The sequence below is a fragment of the Pelophylax lessonae genome (genome assembly GCF_965119305.1).
Source record: "Pelophylax lessonae genome assembly, chromosome: 9".
Lineage (NCBI taxonomy): Eukaryota > Metazoa > Chordata > Amphibia > Anura > Ranidae > Pelophylax > Pelophylax lessonae.
The window spans coordinates 92733196-92757765 of NC_138776.1; the positions used below are offsets into that span (position 1 = coordinate 92733196).

Below are 24570 nucleotides of genomic sequence, written 5' to 3' on the forward strand. Positions count from 1 at the left end.
ACAACTAAAGGAGACAGACTGGATCTGAGAAATTAGAAACAAGCAGACACCAGTTTACAATATTGACACAAGTCTGAACTCTACATCACGATGTTCCATTTAATTGTAATCAGTAAGTGGAAACCTTTATGGAAACAATATAGTTTTACCTCATTTATAAAGCTCAGTTGACATTCACCTTGTCTAGTTACCTGTACCCAAGGCTTTATTAAAAAAAAAAAAAAAAAAATTCACTTTTCAGAGTATAAAAATTGTACACTAAAGAAATTTAAATACATAAAAGCATATATTAAACATTTCAGTCACCAGATGGTCTTTATCTATTTTTCTTACTTGATTCCTTTGGCGAGGAGGATAAGTCTTGCTCTCTGGGCATAGGGGCAAAATCTCATGCTATATAGTCTAATCGACCCTTGTGGCACTGGACCTGGGGCTTCACTGCCTAAACAAAAAACAAAATGATTGATAACTTTTAAGAAGTAGACAAGTTACACAGGCCATATGAGAACTATGAACTGTCCACATCAATCACTACCTCGTTAGAAATCCTTATACAAACTGTTGCCTTTTGTTATGTGTACCTGTGCATACCCCCCCCCCCCAATTATTGTAGTAGCATGCACCTATACACATCTAGATCCAGAGAGATCTTTACACAAAAGAGGTAGTTCAATCAGCAATACACATTTATTAAAAGGGTTACATTATATATATATATATATATATATATATATATATATATATATATATATATATATATATATATACATATACATACATACACATACACACACACACACAAATTACACACTAAACAGTATTTACAACACATTGATCCCTTGGCTTTCAATGTTATTTACAGATCACCCACAATAGCCCTATTTACAATACCATGTACGTATTGAGCATGGAGTTAAGTTACCTTTTCACTTCAGGCATGGTGCCTGCAGTGTGTATTCAAACACTAAAGAGAAAAAGCATGTATACATTCTAAGTGTGAGAGGTATAGTCTATATTTACCATCCCCAGTATCTTCATCCTAGTCTGCTTGCAAGAGAGTGATCTCTCTCCTCACCTATATTAATATAGACCCATCTCGCCTTGCTCAGAGCCATTCTGATTGGTGTAGCAATCTTACCCTTCTCCTCCCTTTGGGCGTATATTATTCAGGATTGGGCAAATTGCCCCATCCCCTATATTTAATCATGCTAGGTCGTCTCCTGGGCCAAATTGTCCATCCTAGGACAGCCAGCCACCTTCATTACATATCTAAAGGGACAGTCTTTGAAGTAGAGGCGAGATAAAAGGAATGACCTGTCATGGAAGATTATCAATTATTTTCTGGCCCCGTAATGTCTGCGGAAAAGGAACATAATTACGGGGCTGTACTACAGTTTGTTTATCAGTGTAAATAGCAGACCCCTCCCAGGTAGCCCAGGCATGCATTTTAAATGGACTTGTTAATCAAGTTCCTAGTACTGACTGCAGACTGAAAGTCACACAACTTCATATAATTGATAATCATATCTCAACTAAATGTAAAATCAAAACTCAATATCTCGTACATATATATATATATATACACATATACATATATATATTTACATTAATATTACAATTACTGATGGAGATTTATACATAACTCCTCCTCATCACAACACGGTAAGGGAGATTACACATAAACTCATAAGGCAACAAAACAGTAGTGATTCCAATGGTATATATATATATATATATATATATATATATATATATATATATATATATATATATATATATATATACACACACACACACACACACACACATACACATATACATATACACACACACACACACATTTTTTTTTTTTTTGAAACATGACAATATAACCAGGTTATAAGAAGGGGCATCCTGCATATGGCTGTTCAGTCGCACTTTATAGGATTATAGGTGATTTTTTTGGGCCAGGTCTCTGGACACCAGGTCAGCTGCACTTGGAAGCCTTCTTTCCAATAACATTTTGTTTGCCATATAAAAAAATTAAAAAAAAAGGGGGAAACACCAGGTCTTTCCTCATCCTTTCCCAATTGCTTGGACTTTTACCTGGCATGGAGAATGCTATAGCACAGAATAGTATAGACAGGAGCCACCTGACTTACCAGCATGTTCTTTGAGCATGGGCTGAAACCTGAGTACTCACAGAAGGCCACAGAAGAAGCACAAGGAAAATATGCAAACTCTATGCAGACAGTGTCCTGGCAGAGAGTAAAAAGAAAGAGCCTAATAGTATAGCCATTTTTTTGCTTCCGGCTTTTTGGCTATCAGTGCTGTGTATAGAAACCAAGGCTTCTATGCAGTAGGGCTTGGGACCCAACAAAGTCAGTAGAACCACACAGGTTATGGTGATAAGAGACTTAAGGAATCAAAAAGCCTTCCAGCCAAATCAGCGCATAGCACAGTAAAGGCAAATCAAAAAAGTGCAGTCCTAGTAAAAAAAACACAATAAAAAATAACATCGTCACATCCGGTCTTACTTCCTGTAATCGGTGGAACGCACACCATCCGCGGCGTACCTCATCCATTGTTTGTACCCAATGCGAGTACACTATACATGTCTGTAAGTACAACTTATGCTTTGGGGGAATAAATAACATAAAAACGTATTACACTATCGGCCCCCTTCTTTTCTTTTTTGGATGAAGACGGAGACCTGTTTGGAGTGATCCTAATTAAAGGCTTTCCTCATCCCTTGGGAGCAATAGAATTGGAGCCTGGTTGCCATAACCGCACACGATTATTTCAAGCGCTTATTATACATATCTGTGGTGAGTAGGGGACCTGGAGGGACGGGTCACTCACCTGAGCACCATTTTGATCGGACGGTTTCTGCACCTGAGCACCTTATACTTATCACACTAATATATAAGGACTTTTTATAAGAATATTTTTTACCTTATGGTGATTTATTGTTTGAATATTACTGTGATTTATTGAAGGTTTTTTTATATTTATATTGATCACTTTGCACCTATATAATATATTTATTAGTTTTATATATTTATATATTTTTTTCTATGATGCCAGCGCTGTTTTAACTTTATTTCACAATAAAATAAATTGAGTCATATGAAACATGCGAAAGTGATCAGTCCCAAAGTGATGAAAAATTTAAATCTTCATCCAAACACCGAAGTAATCATGCCACTATAGTGATCCACCACTACGTGTATAATAAACATGCTTAACAAAAAGGATTGACTCTCTTAACCAAGGAGTCAAATGGACATCTGCCACTTGGGATGTAGAACCCCTTCTCTGAATCCAATTAGACCATCATGAAAGACATCCTCCAACTGGTGCAACTCGGCCATATGATACAAAGAGAGCTAAAAGAGTCACATAGCATAAAACTATAACAGTTTATTTAAAAAGTCTTAACTACTCACATTAATAAAAGGGATATGGGGCTTCTCAATCATGTATCGGTCTTGGGGCTTAGAAAGGCCACTTCCTGGAATCAGAGTGTTTGATGACGTCAAGAGCATCAGCTTCACCCATGGGCGGAGCAGACACTCATGACATCACGCTATGTGGCTATTTTGGCTTTGTATCATATGGCCAAATGAAGATAAAAAAGTAGACCACCTCCCCCAGTGCATACCATTACTTGGAATTCTAACTGGAAATTTCTCCAATTATCTTCAAGAACAGTATGCTGAAAGAAGAATAAAAGCTTTTCCCAGGTTGGAACCACCGCCTGTAGAACTTTTCTGCTGAACTCCAGGTCTTGTTGCAAGAGTCTATTCGCGTTTCACAAAGGTATCTTGATTAGACCAAATTGCAAATCCTACTCCACTGATGCTCCCACCTTTTCTGATGAAGATTGAAAAAAGAAAAAAAAAAAAAAAAAGAAGAAGATCTTCAGCCTGTTTGTAAGGAATTAGAAGTCCGCAGCAACCAATACTGTAGCTGATGACTTTTAATAAAAAGGACACTTACCTGTCCAAGAATCCAGGACCGTCCTCATGTGGGCCGGTTCTTCACCCGTATTTGGGTTCCTGGCTCTGGCATGTTTAGTGCAGAAACCTGGCTGTGTCTCCTTGTGGCTTCACAGCTGGCTTCCGACTACACATGTACAGGTCGAGTTGCGCTGTGTGAATGGTTCCACAGCCTCATGGGACCTATGATGTGTCTGGCAATCCGACCAGAAGTGGGAGTGGGTCAAGTTACACCCAAGCACAAGCAATTACCCCCCACAAACACATATGCACGAATGTAAAGGCACGTGTCGGGGAACCAATGCACGAAAACATTCATTGTACTATACATTGCTGCACACATCAGATATAAATAATTCTAAGCCTGCTATTCATGGTTAACTCTAAACTGATGACGTGTAGACCTATAGAAAACATAGGGTAAATGAAGTTTGTCGCAGTTTCACGGACGCACACAATTTTAAAGTGTTACTAAACCCACAACAGTAAAATCAGTATGTACTGTATATGCAGTAAAGCATGCTTATTTTACTCACTGTAGAACCTAAGGGGTTAATCCTCTGCATTGTGTAAAAAGGCTGTTTGATCCTGTCTCCTCTGATCCTCCTGTTTTTTTAAAAGAGTCCACAGACTAGTACAGAGGCTAGGGGACAAGCCGCACATGCTCAGTTTGATGTGTATTGTTAGAGAGTTTTTTCTTTTTCTTGGGAGAGTGCATGTGATCAGCACTGTCCAGACAGAGGGTCAGGGGTCCTGCATCCTCCTAGGACAATCATGGGAGAATGGAAAAAAAAAAAAAACCTTGTCCTACAAGCTTTAACCAGACACTGATAGAAGTCCCAAGACTGCTATATACTGCCGATTAATAATTATAAAAGAAAAATTTCCGCGCTAATATTACAACAAGGTGAGTGACTATGAATGAATACAAGCAGCTAGCACAAAATCAACTAACAGTGACCCATAAATACAATATATCCAAGAAGTGCAGCCTAGAAGTGAATGAAAGTTGCAAATGATTGTAAACAAGTGTAACTGCAAAGTCATAAAAAAAATATATAAAATGTAAAAGAAGGGGGGGGGGGGTAGTGTCCAATAATGAATACAATCCCAAAAACTGGTGCAAATAACATAAATCCACATGCAGGATATTCAAAGAAAACTCTTTCCGGTGACCCCAAGGAAAAGTGTGAGGAGGGGACACCTCTGTGAACGAGTATGGCAAGCAGCTTACCGGAACTCAGTGGCTACTCAATTTAATGAGACAGCCTCTCCCAGCAAGTAGTTATACCAGTGTGGTCAGTGGATGTCAGGCTCAGGCACTTCAGAACTTTGTGGCTACTCTATTCAATGAGACAGCCCCTCCCGGCGAGTTGTTATACCAATATGGTTAATAGATGTCAGGCTTAGGCACTTCTTAGTTACTCCATCAGACATAAATGAATATGTAGAAAGAAATAGAGGCCCATAGCGTAATCCGGTAATATATAGGCAAAATTTATTTAAAAGAACTACTTACAAATGGAAGGTATACGACAGGCATGAAAGGTAGGCTGATCATGGATGAAATCGCGGAGTCCCGCAAGTCTCCAAAACAGCGTGGAACAATGAAACAGCCGGCTCCGTAAGGGGGCGTGTGGACGTTACGTTTGGTATTTGGCAATTTTTAAGGGAGTCACATCCGTTAAAAAGGGAGTGGGGCAAATTTACATAGGATGGGGGGGGGGGGGGGGGGCGCCCAGTTTTAGTCTTGCCTAGGGCAGCACAAAACCAAAATACACCACTGGCCCAGGGGATGTTGTTTTTGTAGTTTTATTGAGAACTTGGATAGGAGAAGGGATAAGTGGGATACTCCAACTATTAACTAGTGACAGTCTTGAGGACAACTAACTGTAGAATGCGGCAAGGCCTCTGTTTCACTCTGCCACTGGAGTGACGATGCTTTAAATGTTACTGCTTGAATATGCTCTTCAGGGTTCTAAACTTGGCACCCCCTTTACTCTCATTGCCTGTGTGCCGACACCCTTCCACTGACTCTAGCCTCTGGAGTGGTCTCCTTCCTGGCAGACCCCTGGGCAAGTTCCTCTGTACTCACAGACACTGTTTTTCCAGTCACAGTTGCCTCCAAACTCCACCAGTCAGCCTCCACCGGACCTCTGGGTTCAGCCACACTTTCTGGTTCACCAGGCCAGCTGCCTGTGACCACCTTCCACAGCTTTAGAAGAGGAGACAGCCGTCACCCTCATTCTGGGACTTGGCTTCCCGCCCAAAAGACCCCCTGCCACGTGTGCTCTTGGCTTTTATACCCTATCCCATGATGCACCTCTCACTGTGCCAACCCACTGGGACAGGTACAAAAGCCTGTGCGTTATTGGCCAGGTTTCCTCCACTGGATACAGTGGGGACACTCCCTCAGCCCACACAAGTCGCACATTGAGCAGGCTGAGCAGGCCCAACTACTGATCAGGCGCCACTGATAAGCAGACAGAGCAAACTATATTTTAGCTGTCTAGCACCTATCTAGGAGGGTGCTACATCTGTGAACCTGGCCTAAGGCTTGATACAATTGTATCTTTTAAATTTTAGCAGAAAAATGGGTAATATGTTGTGTTTATGTGCCCTAGAAGTAACTTTTTTTACTGAAATTCTGCAACATAAAAAAATTGGAACTACCACTTTATTCTCTAGGGTAATGATGACAAACCTTGGCACCCCAGATGTTTTGGAACTATATTTCCCATGATGCTCAACTACACTGCAGCGTACAGGAGCATCATGGCAAATGTAGTCAACACATCTGGGTGCCAAGGTTCACCATCACTGCCTAGGGTGTCTGCTTTCAGAATATACACAGGTGCATCTCAAAAAATTAGGATATCAAAAAGTTTATTTCTCTGTCGCTCATTGACAGACGCAGTCCTCTTGATTAATAACACATTGGGTTATACTGCCCTCTACAGGAGTAGGACACTAGACGGAAGGAAAACGTTCTGGCCACACCTTAGGGGCAGTCCCAGAGGGTATATCCTCTCTCTCTCTTTATTAGACAGCTTTTTTCTCCAGTTGTTCCTGTGAGATCTTCAAGCAAGTACGCTGAAACTGGGCAACGGGCTGGATGTTGAGATCCAGTGGTCACCCCAGTCAGCCTGCGAGCACGTGCAGGCCATAGCTCCGCGCTGGGTCGGCCGCGACATAGTCCCACTGGACGGGGACTGACCCTGCGAGTTAAACGTCTCGCCTGGACGCCAACGACCAGTTGGAAACTGAGTCACGGCGTCCGCATTGGTCGACAGCCCCCCCCACCTCGGTGGAGAGCGGTTCTGTCAAGAGGTGGCGCCCGCCTGGTTCCGGTATGGTGAGTAAAATGTTCCCCCTCTCCCCCTGTCGGGTTTGTGGGTGGACGCGGGCCCCTCCCTGGGAGGGTCGGACGCTCAGGTGTCACTGATCCCCCAAATTGAGTGTGATTTGGTGAATAGGAAACCAGGAGGCTTGGTTTGGGAGCTGACTATCTAAAAAGTCACTGTATGAGTGGGCACTGTTAAGGGACCATGACTGAAGTCAGTGGGGCATTACTGTGATGATGGCCATGTATGAGGGTGATAGCATCCTACCTGATAAGGTTGCAATACAGGCCGATGCCAGTGCCTGGACTACCGCTATCCGCAGGCCGCCATCCTCCCGCAGGCCGCCATCCTTCCACAGGCCATACACCTCCCGCAGGCCGCACAGGCCGGTGACTACCTCCCGCAGGCCGCTGCTATCTTGCACAAGCCGCTGCCATCCTCCACAGGCCGCCGCCATTTTCCCACAGGTCGTGCAGGGCCACCATCTTGGCGTAGCCTCGTGTCTCCAGCATGGGGGCGGCCATGTTTGAGATGACCAAACACCTCGAGGAGTAGTTGGGAGGCGCCGGAAGGCGTGTAAAGGGGCGGAGCCGCTTCCTTTACCTGGGAAAGCAAGCCAAAGACTTCCTGTCTGTAAGAAGACAGCGCTGAGGCAGGTTGATAGAAACTTCTGTGCATCAGGTGTTGAGCCTTGGGGTCTCTCTCTCTCTCTGTGGGGTCCAAAGCAGGTAACACTGAGGGGCGCTGTTGCGCTGGAGGATTACAAAAAAAAAAAAAAGTTTTTTTCTTTGCAATTATTTTTTTGTTCGCTGGCAAGTGTCTTGTATAATCATGGACCCTGCCACACATGTATCCCCACCTGATCCCCTCGAGGTGGCCGCAGGACCCTCCAGTACCCCACTGGTTATTGATGCATTATCAGCAGTTTTGGAGTCTTTGGTATCCCGGGTGGAGGTGGCCTGTCAGGGACGGGGGTCAAGAAAGCGACCCCCGCCTACCCCTATTTCATCTAATACTTCAGATACGGATTCTGAGCTGGTCACTGCAGCCGCAGGTCCCTTTTCTTGGGCTCTTGTCTCAGGTAATGTCTCCTCAGACAGTGAGGAGGACGTTTCTGCCTCCCCCATAGCACAAGAAGAAGCGTTGGTGGACGCACCAGTTGTGTCTGTCCGGGAAACCTTAAGACTTGAGGTTATACCGGCAGAGGTAACCGAGATGGAAATTCCTTTTGGTACTAGTAAACGTACCAAGATGGCGAAGGTTTTTCCTTTACCCAAATGTTTTGGCAATAAAATTACAGAGGAATGGGGTCATCCGAAACGAACCCTTGCTATTTCCAAATGCATTGCTAGACGCTATCCGTTTGAGGAATCCCTCATTAAAAAATGGACGGTACCACCAGTGGTGGACCCACCGATTTCCAGACTAAATAAAACCACTGTTATCCCGTTGGAGGACTCCCCGTCCTTTAAGGATCCGGTGGATCGAAAAGTGGAAGCGGAGTCCCGCACCATTTTTTCCCTGATAGGGTCAATCTTTAGGCCAGTGGTTGCCATTGGTTTAGTTTCACAGACATTGACAGAATAGGCCAAATTGTTACGCCGTGACTTAAAGGGGAGAAGTATCCCCCCGGCCGCGTCTGATTTGATGGAGCAAATTATACAAGGACTACAGTTCGTCTGTGACGCCGCCCTGGATGCCACTCCCTTGTTAGGGCATGCATCGATGTCAGCAGTAGTCCTCAGACGTGTGCTGTGGTTAAAGTGCTGGTCGGCGGATCAAGGTTCCAAGAAAGCTTTAGCTAATCTCCCTTTTCAGGGGGATCGCCTGTTTGGGGTTACCTTAGATGAGATTATAAAGGATGTCACTGGGGGCAAGAGCACTTTTTTGCTGCAGACTGCTAAGGGTAAAAGGACCTCGTAACAGGCGAGGACCTTCCTTTTCCGCTCATAAAAGGTTTGTTCGCTCCGCTGGGGCGAGCGAGAAGGGCTCCAAAGCCCCTTCAGGGGGTTTCAAAGGGCGCTGGTCGGGTAAACAAAAGTCCGACTCAGCCAAACCTGAAGATAAGACCAATACAGCCTGAAGGTGCACCCCCACCCATCTCTGGGGTGGGGGGACGTCTTCACCGGTTTCCAGATCCATGGCTTTCCTGAATCCCGGACAAAGGGGTTCAGGAGATCATACGATCGGGATTCAAGATCGAGTGTCGATCACTTCTACCTGTGCGATTCTTCCCTTCCAACATTCGTATGCTACAGGGAGCGGTAGTTCCCGTTCCTTGAGCAGAACGTTTTCTTTACTTTTTCCAAAGATCATTCCCAGTTCCCTCCAGGAATCGGATCCGGTTGAGCGAGCGGACCAGGGAGTCTCTGGTCTGGTGGCTTCGGTCTCCAATGCTCAGCCAGGGGAAGTCACTACTTCCGTTAGAATTCAAGTTTCTGATAAATGTGTGGGAACTGAGAGCGATCAGACTTTGTCTGATTTTCTGGACCAAGCAGCTCTAGGGCAGCCCGGTTCGGATCCAGTCAGACAATGCCATGGCTGTGGCTTAGGTCGATCACCAAGTATTTCACCAGCTGTGCCTTCATTGGGGCACCCCGAAGGCGCTGATCGCCCCGTAGGGGCAGTATCAGCTATTGTATGTCTTCCCTCCTCTCAAGTTGCTGCTGAAACTTCTCCGCAGGATAGAGGTGGAGGGAATTCCAATTATCCTGGTAATTCCGGACTGGCCTCGTCAAGCCGGGTACGCCGACTTGGGCAGACTGGTCTCGGACGCTCCTTGGAGACTTCCTCTCAGGGAGGATCTGCGGTCTCAGGGACCGATCTTCCATCTTGCTTTACAATCGCTGGCTTTAATGGCCTGGCCATTGAGACCCAGGTACTGAAGGACAAGGGATTGTCAGCTTCAGTTATTCCTACTCTAATTAAAGCAAGGAAAGCGACTTCCAGCAAAGTCTATTATCGCACATGGAAGGCTTATATTGCGTGGTGTGAATCTCTTGGATTTCCCCCACGTACCTATTCGGTGACCCGAATCTTGGCCTTTCTGCAACAGGGGGTTGAGCAGAAACTGTCCTTAAGCACTATCAAGGGTCAGGTTTCAGCGTTAGCAATCTTCTTTCAGAAACCTTTGGCTACTCATTCCTTGGTACGGAATTTCATCCAGGGAGTGCGGCACCTGGCTCTGCCAGTGCGCGCGCCCTTACCGCCCTGGGATCTTAATTTAGTGTTGTCGGTTCTTCAGAAACCTCCCTTTGAAGATATTAGGGAGATTCCCTTGCTTACTTTATCCCAGAAGGTGGCCTTCTTGGTGGCCATTACTTCTGCACGCAGGGTGTCAGAACTGGCCGCATTATCTTGTCGTTCCCCATATCTGGTGGTTCATAGGGATAAGGTGGTTCTTCGTCCTAATCCATCCTTCCTTCCTAAAGTGGTTTCAGAATTTCATCTGAATGAGGACATTGTATTACCTTCCCTGTGTCCTAAGCCCAGTCATCCTCGGGAGTTTGCGTTACATTCCTTGGATGTGGTTCGGGCAATCAGGGTATACCTGAAGACTACGGACTCGTTTCGTAAAACGGATTCACTTTTTGTGATCACGGATGGCCCCAAAAAGGGGTTGCCTGCATCTGCCGCGACTATCTCCAAATGGATCAGACAGACGGTGGTACAGGCTTATTCTATTAAGGGTCGGGATCCCCTGTTCCCTGTCAAGGCGCACTCCACTCGGGCGCTTAGTGCTTCCTGGGCCTTCCGCCATCAGGCGTCAGTGGTCCAGGTTTGCAAGGCGGCTACCTGGTTGTCGGTTCATACCTTTACAAAATGTTATAAAGTTGATGTGATGGCATCGGCGGATGCCTCTTTTGGCTGCAAGGTTCTACAAGCCGCAATTTGAGGAGACCGGTGGTCTACCTCGAGGGTTTTTTTCTGTTGGATTTCAGTTGAGTCTCATCCTTTGGTTTGACGAGCCTTTAAGACTTCTAGTCGGCACCGGTTGGGCCTTCGGGATTTACATTTTGATTTCTGTTATCCCACGCCTCATTTGTGGCACTGCTTTGGGACGTCCCAATGTGTTATTAATCAAGAGGACTGCGTCTGTCAATAAGCGACAGAGAAAAATGGATTTTTGTAAAATCTTACCGTAAAATCCTTTTCTCTTAAGCTCATTGACAGACGCAGTACCCGCCCCTCTACTTTTGAGTTGGGTTGGGTTAAATTCTCTGACACTGCTTTGTGACATAACTGACTTCCTGTAGCAGAGAGAGAGAGGATATACCCTCTGGGACTGCCCCTAAGGTGTGGCCAGAACGTTTTCCTTCCGTCTAGTGTCCTACTCCTGTAGAGGGCAGTATAACCCAATGTGTTATTAATCAAGAGGACTGCGTCTGTCAATAAGCTTAAGAGAAAAGGATTTTATGGTAAGATTTTACAAAAATAAATTTTTCAGTAATTCAATTTAAAAAAAATTTAACTTATTTTGCATAGATGCGTTACACACAAAGTGATATATTTCAGGCAACTTTTAAATTGTGATGATTATGGCTTACAGTTAGTGAAAACCCAAAATTCAATATCTCAGAAAATTTGAATAATAAGACCAATAAAAAAAAAAAAAAAAAAGGATTTTTTAATACAGAAATGTTGGCTTACTGAAAAGTATGACCATGAACAGTATAGTATGCACTCAATACTTGGTTGGGGCTCCTTTGGGCATGAATTACTGCATCAATGCAGCGTGGCATGGGGGCGAACAGCCTGGGGCACTGCTGAGGTGTTATGGAAGCCCAGGTTTCTTTAAAAAGGGCTTTTAGCTCGTCTGCATTGTTGAGTCTGGTGTCTAATCTTCCTCTTGACAATACCTCACAGATTCTCTATGGGGTTTAGGTCAGGTGAGTTTGCTGGCCAATCAAGCACAGTGATACCATGATCATTAAAGCAGGTATTGGATCTTTTGGCAGTGTGGGCAGGTGCCAAGTCCTGCTGGAAAATGAAATCAGCATCTTTATAAAGCTGGTCAGCAGAGGGAAGCATGAAGTGCTCTAGAATTTCCTGGCCGAGGATTGTGCTGACTTTAGACTTGATAAAACACAGTGGTCCAACACCAGCAGAGGACATGGCTCCCCAAATCATCACCAACTGTGGAAACTTCACACTGGACCTCATGCAATGTTGATTCTGTGCCTCTCCACTCTTCCTCCAGAATCTGGGACCTTGATTTCCAAATAAAATGCAAATTTTTCCACAGTCAGTGATGATTTGGGGAGCCATGTGATCTGCTGGTGTTGGTCCACTGTGTTTTATCAGGTACAAAATCAGTGCAGCCCTCTACCAGGAAATTCTAGATTAACGCAAATTTTATGACATGCACCTGTATACTGTTTAGTGGACTTTACGTAATCTTCTAAAAAATCCTTTTAGGCTTGACGAAGTGTGCAAAAAAGCACTTGGCAGCGAAAGGTTTGCAAGTCCCTGACTCACCTGGCAGAAAAGCCAACTTTAAGGACCCTTTCTTACGGCCGGACCCATTTCTGCTTGGTAGGGGATGACTGGTCTGCTTATGCACAGCTCATTCATTCTGCTCTAAAGGCAGTCAGATACAAAATGGACCAGCTGTCCCCGGATCGGATCTGGCCACCTGGCGGGTGGTGGTGGGGGAAATGGATCTCCTTCATGTTTTTTTTTTTCTGGATCAGATCCAGAGGTAGCCGGTTATAAACAGACAAGTCTACATACCTCCGATGCTCCATAGAGGAGAATGGAAAGTTCAATAGGATCCGGCTGTAAAATGGACAGCCGAACCCGATCGGATCTCCTGTGTGAAGAGGGACTGTGTTTAGAAGCTTCAGTGAAGCATTCATATGGTTCAAAGGGCTGTTAATCAGCTCATTTAGAGCCTTACATAAATCCTATCAGGAAATGATCTTTTGTGAAAGCCAAGTGGCAAGCTCCCTTGTTGAGAAAAACCTTATTTCGATGGATCCTCCACCAGCTTCATGTCTAGGTAGACTAGAGGAGCTGAATCCTGGTACTTAGCCCTAAGCCTCTGTCTTTTTGAACCAGAAAACGTGAGCGTAAAATCTCCATTCATGCCAAGTGCGCTCACATAAGCTGATCAATGCATGCCAGTGCATACATTGTAAAAGCAGAGTTGTATAAAGTACTCGAAACCCATACTTGAGTAAAAGTACAAGTGCTCGATCAAAAAGTGACTTGAGTAGAAGTGGAAGTGCTCGATCAAAAAGTGACCTGAGTAGAAGTACTAAAGTATTCAACATTTTTTGTACTTAAGTATTGCAAGTAGTTTTTTTAAAAATTTTGCTACTCAAGTACTGAAAGTAAAAGTACCAGTAGTTTTGAAAAAAAAATTGCTACTCAAGTACTGAAAGTAAAAGTACAAGTACTGTGTTATGTAGTTATTAAAGAAGGAAGTCAAAAGTTTAAACATCATATTGTTTTTTATTATTTCAAATGCAGCTTTTATTTATACATACAGTAGCTTTTATTTTTGTATGCGCTGATAATACACGTTTTGAGCTTCATGAAACCTGCCATCTACTGTTCTGGCAGTGGTAATTTTTATAATAGTAACGAGTAACTATGCAGCACAAAAAAAAAAAAGTATCGGAGTAGAAGTATTGAAATCATTGAAAAAATGTAGTGAAGTAAAAGTGGAAGTAGGAGAAAAAAATTCTACTCTAGGAAAGTACCGATACCGCCTTTCGGTACAGTAGTGAAGAAGTTCTACTTAATTACTATACATCTCTGTGTAAAAGCAATGAATCTTAATAGGAGCAGTTTACACCGGTGTGTGGTGCTGATAAGTTCTTCCCTGCCCTGAAAAACAAGAAGAACGGGCCCGACTTCTTTTTAGTGCAATTTATGGAAGCACACCATAACGTGCATAAGAGCAGGACAATAAAACAGCAAGCTGAAGTTTTCTTTACAAATAAAGCTCCATGATGTTTAAGTTTGTTTTTTTTTTTTTTAAACAAAAGCATAATGCTCCATTCACACTACCCCGCCTTGTCAGACGACTTGTCAGCCTGACAAGTCGCGGTCCATTGACTGCTACAGGACCCGTTCTAATAGGAGCAACACAAGTCGCTCTGACTTAGAAAAAGGGTCCTGTACTACTTCGGGGCGACCTCGGAGCGACTTGCATAGACATTCATTATAAGAAGTCCGTGCAAGTCGCTGTGCACGGGACTTCACAGGTCGCCCCCGAAGTAGTGCAGAAGTCGTGCCGCTGCAGTGTGAATGCGGTCTAAAGCTACCTTAGCACACCAGAATGAAAAGGAATAAAAAAAATAAAAAAAAAAAGAAGGAGCTCCAAGTCAAAAGCTGGCCATTCACTATACAATCTGATTGGGTAAAGCTAATGGATATTTTTACCGAGATTGCACAAACTATGTAATACAAAGGACAAATCTAAACAATCCATTCAAATCGTATAAAACCAAGCTGACCCTTGCACTACATTGTTGATGGATAATCTAAGGATTGTGTATTTTTTTGTATATGGTCAAGGTTAAGCCTAGTACACACGATCAGAATCGATAAAAAAAATCCGCTTTTGCAGCAATCCTACGATAATCTCAATGTTAGTACATAGTTTGAGAGCCAATCACAATTCATCGGAAAGAAGAAGAGCAGAACACGGTGCATTTTTCCTGCACTGGAACACTGTAAAAACGCATCAAAAACACACCGGAGTGCACCTAAATGCACTGGAACACACATTTTCCTTTTTAATGGTTAAGAAAAGGGGGGGGGGGGGGAATGCAAGGTGCTGCATAAAAAATGCACCAAAGACAAACATGCAGAAAAGCATCTGGAACACCTCCAGACGGCAGTGGTGTAGTGCTAAGCGCTTTAGCAAAGGGTCCCTGGCTTGAATCCCAACCACGATACACGACACTACCTGCCTGGAGCTTGCATGGGTTTTCTCCGGGTACTCTGGTTTCCTCCCACACTCCAAAGACATTCTGGTAAGTTAACTGGCTCTAATAGTAGAGCCAGTTAGGGACCTTAGTTTGTAGGCTCCTTGAGGGTAGGGACTGATGTGAATGTACAATGTATATGTAAAGCGCTCCACAAATAACAGCGCTATACAAGTCTGTGAAATAAATAAATCCGGACTGCATTTCTATGGTGTGAACGATATTCGATGTGATATCGACTATCGTTCTGCGGGCGATATTCATATCGCCGAAGACACGATATTTAGCATTAGGCAGGGAGAAGTCGGGACTCGGGGAGGAGGAGGACTCACAGTGCTGGCAGCCGACACATTCGTCCCACACATTCAGCGGTGAGCAGTGTGCCGTGAGCAGCTGCACAGCTAACCAATCACGCGTGCCTAGTTCCCTGTGCCGCTACTCACGTGATTGGTTCGCTGTGCCGCGCTCACCGCTCGGTCAAGAGAACTAGCTCCAGGGCGGCAGTCTGAACGTGTGGGACAGATGTCATGTCGGGCTGTGTTCTTCTACCTCCTACGACCACTGTGAGACCCGACTCCGCCTAATCCACACTGTCAGCGTATTCTTCATTCCACCCAGAGAAATATCGCGATATACATAGTTGAAAACCAAATATCGCAATGTACTTTTCTCCCAATATCGTGCAGCCCTAGTGTGGTGTGAACTGGCACAAAAAATGTTTCTAAAATATTAAATATAATTTCTAATACAGAGTTGACTTCCTATTTAATAATGCTTTAAAAGTATAAAAAAAAAAAATCTAATGCAGAAATAAAAAAAAGGGGCATCTCTGCAAAGTTATATAAAAAATGATATACCGTATGTTTCATTTGCAACGCAGACCAAGTTAGATTTAGGTTATATTAAAAACGTTGCTAGAAGCACTTACACATAAATCCACACAATTCACTCCAATTTAAATGAGGATCAGCAATTTGTCAGCATGCATATAAAGGCACAATGCAACATTCTAGTCCATTTCAGAGTTCTGTTCTTTTAACTGAACACATACAAGTATTAGATCTGCCAAAAGACGGACAGCCAGGCCAAGCTGACCATCCTATTGGCCGTTTGTGGCTCCGCCCCCTCCTGAGCTGTCAGTTCAGTGTATGCATGCACAGCAGATGTAATAGACAGAGTGGGGCCTGCATATAGGAATCCTCGGTAATGACAAGCAGCCTTTCTACAGCAATATATATGAATCCCATTGCCCTTAGAAGCCCTGCGCTCTATTTATCATAGAAAAGCCTGTAGCTGGTCATGGAGTGCATGCTGATCTCACATGGCTTACATCAGCTCTAATGAAAGAACTCATCAGGTGAAAGCCTGCAACCTGCAGATCTAAATGTCCCATTGTTCACCTACCTTTAGCCAAACTTCTCTCCGAGCCGGTCATGTTTGCAGATGGTCGCTGTGCTCTTTAGAGGAACCTGGATGGTAAAAACAAGGATAAATAGATGAGATTCCTCAGCAGCTCAGCAGTATGAGTCCAGCATGTGACTGTGGAAGGGGCTGAGTGTCTGGGAGGCTGTCCTCAGTCCTGACATCATATATGAAGACAACTTTCCCTCCTCCCATGAATGATCAACTAGAAACACAGATAATCCTACAGAGGAAATGATCCATATCTGCTTTATCTATATCCTGATTATAGAAAATGTTATAGGACTAATAAAGAGACAAAGTCCCCTCTGCCTGTATACAGTGCAGTGCCATTGACATGATTCTTTACAATCGTACAGAACTAGAAACATTACAATTCTTTTAAAAGGTATATGTATGTATAGGATGAATTTTTCTAACTTTATATTTGCAGTCTGTGTCCCAGAAGAGCAACAGAAAATAGAAGGCAAGGGGGTCACAAATAGACAGGTGTCCCCACTGGAAGATTTACCCTTCTGGTGACAACTTTTTTTTGTATTTCCCATATAAAAAAGGGGAGCAGCATATAGCACTCCTTTATCATGGGTTGGTGGCAGGGATAAATTACAATTTAAACTAGTTTAATCTAAGGGGATTAAGTTTATGACCTCTGAGGTAAGGGTTAGTTGACCTTTTTCTTCTGAGGTCATTCAGCCTTCTTCCCTCTCAAAATTCCCACCCAAAGCTACCCTGTATCCAGGGAAAAGTGGCTAGTTGACCTTTTTCTTGGGGTCAAGTGGCTCCTTCCCGCTCATTTATCCCGCCTAAATAGCCTGCCAGAACCCTGTTTTAGGGTATTTAAGGGGCACCTCAGTAGTAGAAATCCAATCGCTTCAGAAACGGAGCTGCGCTGTTCCCCGCCCTCCCTTTATTTTTCACGGCCAAATTATTATGTGGTAGGGTCACCTTTGCTTTTTGCTTAGGGGGAATACATCTGTTATTGCGTTTGTTTATTGAAGTTTCTTTATTTATTATTGGAAAGAAATAGCTTGATCAATTTGTTATTTATACAACCTGAACTGTATTGGCTAGGTTGTTTTGAGTGTTATGAATATTATTAAAGTTGTTTATTATTTTAAAACCAATAATAAAAACGGCCGTGGCCCTATTTAGTCCAACTCAATGTCTGGTGTATAGTTATTTATTAAAAAGAGGAAGTAAACCCCCCTCTGCAAGTTGTACCTATAGATAAGCCTATGATAAGGCTTACCTATAGGTACTGTAAATATCTCCTAAACATGTACCGTTTAGGAGATATTTACCTTACATGCAGCCAGTGACATCACTGGTGCATGCGCTCTGAAGGAACGGCCGCTGGTGCCGTTCCTTCAGAGCCCCGTGCCATGACCGTCGGATCCGTGACGTAACCGCGGGTCCAGCCAATCAAATTGCCGGATGCCGCGAACCCGGAAGAAGGGTGACAGAACATGTCACCCACGAGAGAGGTGAGCAGTCCCCGCCTCGGGGTTCGTTCTTAGGTAAGTGTTTCATAATGAGCTAGTATGCGATGCATACTAGCTCATTATGCATTTGTCTTTCAGGGGTACTTAAAAAAAAAATCTGAGGTTTACAATCTCTTTAAAGTATCTTATGCCTTGTCTCCACTGAGTGGTACGGTACGGTTCGGTTCAGTACGGTACACATTGCGTTTCCACTGCCAATAGTACCCTTTCATGATAGGCGTGGTGTAGCAGGAAAGCTGTGATAGACGATTCTCTGTCAACCAATCAAAGTTCTGCAGAGTGTAGCTCCACCCTGTTGGTAGGGTACTAATGTGCTTGGTACCCCAACGAAAGGGTACGGCTCGGAATTAGGGTACCATTCATAATGGAAACGACATAAATAGCGTACCGTACCGAACCAAACCGTACCAGAAAGCTCAATGGAAACAAGCCATTATATGGGTTTAAATGTCTTATGTTCATCGTTACAACTCCTGCCTGCCATCCCATCACTTTTTCTTAGGGACTATTGTCATCAGGACAATTACCTAACTAGCATGGACACTAGGGCTGCGCATCTTCACTGATCTCACGATTCGATTACGATTATCATGTGAACGATTATTGATGCATCACGATTACTGCTAGGCTTGTGACGGTATCAGATTTTCATGCTGCGATTAATTGATTAAGGTTTTGCCACGGAATACAGTATTATCACGGTATTCTATTATTAAATTTAAATTATTACATTTCCACCTCACTTCAATTTCATTGCTGAATTTAGGGGCTTTGGTTCACGTATGCACATTATTATATAGTCAGTCAGTACAGACTCTGTGAACCAGGCCTAAAATAGGTCATCAAGCAGTGTCTGGCCTAACTGGTGATAACTGGTCCTGGCGCTCGGCTCCGATCCGATGGCCTGGTCATTAAGAGGGCAAATCCTTGTGGTCAAGAAGTGGTTAAACCTGAAGGAGGTGTTGTTTATAAATTACTTTACTATCGCTTTAGGCCTGGTTAACATATATGCGGGTTGGTGGTTCACATGTATGCGGGTTGGTGGTTCACATGTATGCGGGTTGGATGTTCACATGTATGCGGGTTGGGGGCCCACATTTGCACAGGCCTAGCAGCCCATTGATGTGAATGGGCTTGAGCTGCTATGCCTGCGTTTTCAGCTGAAAAAAGGTGCATGCAGAATTTAAAAAAATGCAGTGGCCATGAAATCCATCCTTCTTTTGCACCATGCGACTTACCTGCCATTGCTGCACACGCAAACTGTTTTTAAATGCCGTGCCCACGTATACAAAAAATGCAGAAAGCTTGCCAGAGCAGGAACTGCAGGTTAGTCGCATGGTGCAAAAGCAGGATGGATTTCAAGGCCACTGAATTTTAAAAAAATGCTGCATGCACCTTTTTTCTGCGGAAAATGAGGGCATGGCAGCCCGTTCAAATCAATGGGCTGCTATGCCTGTGCAAATGTGGGCCGCCAACCCGCATACATGTGAACCGCCAACCCGCATACATGTGAACCACCAACCCGCATACATGTGAACCAGGCCTAAAGCAATAGTAAAGTCATTAATAGATAAAAACACCGGTCCTCCTGCAAGTTTAACCACTTCTGGATCGCAAGGATTTGCCCCTTTAAAGACCAGGCCATCGGATCAGAGCGCCAGGACCAGTCATCACCAGGTAGGCCAGACACTGCTTGATGGCTATATAATAATGTAATGTGGGCTGCTATGCGTGTGTGTGTGTATGTATGTATATTAGAGCTGCACGATTCTGGCCAAAATGAGAATCACGATTTTTTAGCTTGGAATAAAGATCACGATTCTCTCACGATTCTCTGTGTAACAAAAAAAAAAAAATTGGGATAACTTTACTGTTACGTTTTTTTTATTTTTTATTCATTAAAGTCTATTAATTGCGTTTGAAAGACTGCTGCGCAAATACAGTGTGACATAAAATATTACAACAATCGCCATTTTTTTTCTGTAGGGTCTCTGCTAAAAAATATATATAAAATGTTTGGGGTTCTAAGTACTTTTCTAGCAAAAAAAAAACTGATTTTAACTTGCAAGCAACAAGTGTCAGAAAAAGATCCAGTCTTTAAGAGGTTAAACTTCCTTTCTCCCTGGCAGAGGGAAGGAAAAGATACAATGTAATCATTTTTGTTTATAGTTACTGGGAGAGCTGTGTGAGTGAATGAGTCATCCAGCTCACTGAAACGTATCAATTCACAAGTCAGACCCAGGAGCAGAGAAACTCGGTATTTTAAAAATGCCACAATAACAATACTGTGGCTATGCAATACCGCGAAAACCGACATATGTCTAATTACTGCCCACAACCCCCATTTACATAACACAGCCCCCCCCCCCATTGACATAACACAGCCCCCCCCATTGACATAATTGACATAACACAGCCAATTTACATTATATAGCAGCCTCCCCCCCCCCCTGCACTTCACAGGAAAGTCCCGCTGGCTGCCAGTAGTGCACTCAAAAGTTAAAACAAATTAGGGTCAGTGACTCAGTTTCAGGGACCCTTCCAGTGTGTAAGGGTTCATGTAAACTGATGCCTGATCTTTTCATCGTCAGTCTGCACTCGGCCGGCCCGGCAGGGAGGAGGAGATCGGCTGGCCAGAGGGCACGACTGACAGTGATGAAAAGACGGATATAAGGTAAAATCAGGCATCAGTTTACATTAACCCTTACACACTGAAAGTGTCCCTGAAATGGAGTCACTGACACTAATTTGTTTTAACTTTTGAGTGCACTGGCAGCCAGCAGGGCTGTCCTTGGAGAGGCGGGGGGGGGGGAGCTGGGATGACATCATCCATGCATCGATGCAGCCGGTCCTCAGCATCGTATTCTAATCGTTCAAGGATGCATCACGATGCATCGATGCAACGATTATTTTCAACACCCCTAATGGACACCAGCAGCTATAAAAACACTTGACAGAGGTTCTAATCCTTAATTACTCCATCCGAAAAAAGAAAATGGTTTTGGCTATACACAAAAATAATTGAATGCAAGTTATCAAAATTCTAGCTCTAGCACTGAGCACAGGGATCCGATCTGGGGGAGACAAAAGTGGAGTTGTTGTCCATAATGACCAATCAGAATGGTTGTGCAAAGTGCATCTAAACACCACCACAAAGGCCCATTAAACACTGCTCCGGAGCGGCTTCTCTGCAGAAAACAGTACTAATGATGGGCGGAACACCCCCTATTCGGTTCACATCAGAACATCTCAAAACAGGGAAAAAGTTCTAGTGAACATGAGTACTCTATTAAAGTCTATGGGACACAAACAAGAAAAAAAAAGTCAAAAGTCCTTATTTTAAAGGCTTATAGGCAAGTTACTGTCATTAAAAGTGTATTGAGACATGGGTACTGCCCTGGGGAACATGTATCAATGCAAAAACATTTTTTAAAAAGGATCATTTTTAAAGGAGCAGCTATTTTAATGATGCTTAAAAGGGAAACAATAAAAATGATAAATTCCTTTAAATATCATGCTTGGGGGGGTCCCCTTAATGTGCCTGAAAAGTGGAGCATCTGTACGATGTATGTAGCCTGCTGCAGCAATACTTACATTCCTAAAAAGGAAAAACATTTTAACCTTAAACTTGCTCGCGGCTGAAATGTATTGCTCCAGGGAGCGGATGAGCTATGGTTTTACCGCACCCTGGCCAGGCACCCAAATCCTAAAAATACATTTGGACAGGGCTATACGAATGCTGTAGCTGTAATGCTTTGCTTCACTGCTATGGCTTTTTTGTTTTGCAATTTCTTTACCTGTGGCATTTTTAACTCTGGGTTGCAAAGTTTAACAGACAGTACCACCTGTCAAACTCTCCTAATGAGTTCAATGGAGCCACTCTGCAACTGCAAGCCAAACATTTGGCTCGCAGTTAAAGAGCAGTCCCACAATGTGTAAAAAAAGAAAAAAAAAGCTTTGAAAAGCAGTCCACCACAAATCACTTTTCAGAGGGCAGTAAGCGTGACCTCAAATGGGAAAGAAACTAAAGAAATCATCCATTTCACGCTTATCACCAACCAGGGTGTTAATCCCCAGCCACTTCCCAGGTTAACCACCCCCCCAACTTACAGTATATCACAGGCAACCATTTCCCAAACCACAGATGACAGACCCCACTCCAAAAAGATATCACTCCCCAGTTATTCCCCCCACCCACTGATTGATATCCCCCCATGACCACCTCACACCCCCTGCCAAGAGACTCCCCAGTTATTCCCCCCACCCACTGATTGATATCCCTCCATGACCACCTCACACCCCCTGCCAACAGACTCCCCAGTTATTCCCCCCACCCGCTGATTGATATTCCTCCATGACCACCTCACACCCCCTGCCCACAGACTCCCCAGTTATTCCTCCCACCCGCTGATTGATTTCCCTCCATGACCACCTCACACCCCCCTACCGACAGACATCTCTCCCCAGCCTGCCCCCACACCCTCTCACCTTCTGATAAGACTTCCCTCTGACTATATGATCACTGTTTAGTCCCCACATTATACATTGTTTGTTCAATCAGCAGGTTGAGAAAAAAAATTGTGCTATTCCCCCCCCCCCTCCACATATTCGAGGTGGATGGGGAATCACTCCAATAGCGTTATTGGGTTTTGGCAATGGGAAGCCTTCCCTACCCTCAGTGTCGCTGACTATAGCTGGCAGCACTGATTGTTTTGGGAAAAACCTGACAGGCTGATTGTACACAAGTTGATCAAGAGATTGACTTGTGTACAAGCAGCTAGCCCATACATAGATTGACTTTGACCCCAAAGCACCCCCCCCCCCTATTATGAGGTCAAGTGGCATGGTATGGTTCAGGAGGGGGTGCCCACTCGTCCCCCCTCCCTTTCCTGGCCTGCTAGGCTGCATGCTCCAATAAGGGTCTGGTATAGATTTTTTGGGGGGGGGGACCCTTACGTCTTTTTAAATTTGGTCATGGGGTTCCCCTGAACCACAGGGCACTTTCACCGTCTTCCTGCCCAGACCAATTTTCAGCTTTCAGTGCTCATTGCCATCTATGGGAAATCTTGGTCAGCTTGACATGGCACTGATCACAAACCATAAGTGACAAGGACACCAAACTTGGTGAGCACTGAGGGGGGACCAAGGACTACAACATATCCATATATTTTAAACTAGTACACTACACTGAATAAACACACTATCCACTAACTACCTGCCTAACCTCTATTGTCACACACTATACACAGCTGCCATGTAAGCAGCAGCCTTACATAGTGTGGGGCGTGGACTAAGCCCCTGAACCATGATTGGCTTTTCAATCTGCCTTTGGCCAATTATGGCTCTGACATTACATTGTGTTGCGATTGGCCAAAGCATACAGGTCAGGTGCATGCTTTGGCCAATCATCATCAATGCACTGCAAGAGGGCCATGCATTATGGGGCACTCATCCAGCCGGCAAACTTCCTGTCGAGCGCCCCATTTGTTCGTGTGTTTAGCGAACACACAAACAGCTGATGTTCGAGTCTAACACATAGCCCATCCCTACCGAGTACACTGCACCCGCATAGCGGGGGGGGGGGAAAGTCGCTGTAGAGCAGTTTGAAAGGGGCCTTAATGTACATCTAAAGCCAAATATTTTGTATAGAGTATGGAAGGTTAAAACAGCTTTGTTTTTTGTTCCCCATCGGGATCTTTTTCTTCACTTACTGTCCTCCATACGATCTTGTATTGTACAAGAAAAATTGTTGTGTGTCGAGTCAGAAACTTTTGGCCACAGTCCTACAAGTAACTGAGCGTTTTGGGGTCCCTTTTGCTCCGGATAACTTGGGAGGGTCTTTTCTTAAGATGCTTAGTTGTGCTCGATACTCGGGCTATGGCATGTCAGTTGCCGGAGGTCAAACTGGTGTACCTGGGAGTCAGTAATGTCCGCGAGGTGTAGGGTATGCTCACTCTGTCAACTGCAATTCCTTTTGGGGCAAAATTGCCTTTGCCTATTGAATCTTGCCCTTAAGTAGGGTGTTCTGCTGCAGGCTACAACTGGGGTTTTTGGCGCCGCTTCCCCATATTAGGTTGGCGAGGAAGCTCAGGTGGTGTGGATGTAGGAGGCTTTGAGTAGTTTTGATTTGTAGCTTTTACGGATGTGGCCAGTTCTCCTGGTTATGGGGGCATTTTTCAGGGTCACCGAAGGGCTGGGCTGTTTCTTGCTGAGCGGTTTCCCATTGGGTTGGGTGTTGAACTGTGGGGTGCATAATTTTGCAACAGGCAAGTAGCATTTGGGGGGTGGTATTGGTTACCAACAGTGTGTGTCTTCGCTGACCGTGAGAAGTTTTCTTGCACATTTAGTGTTGGTCTGTTTGTGCTTGACTGCTTTGGTGTAT

At 44.2% G+C, this 24570-nt stretch overlaps 1 protein-coding gene across 1 annotated transcript in view; it reads right to left on the reverse strand.

The window, feature by feature from the left end:
- LOC309564604 (glutathione S-transferase omega-1-like) overlaps positions 1–16804 on the reverse strand; it is a 40331-nt gene extending 23527 nt beyond the window's left edge. The window contains exons 1-2 of the mRNA XM_082269258.1: positions 16669–16804; positions 334–442 (exon numbers count right to left, since the gene is read on the reverse strand). Of these exons, the coding sequence (XP_082125384.1) occupies positions 334–442; positions 16669–16699 (140 nt within the window). The 5' untranslated portion in view covers positions 16700–16804. The remainder of the gene's footprint in view (positions 1–333; positions 443–16668) is intronic.
- Positions 16805–24570: the final 7766 nt, after the last annotated feature.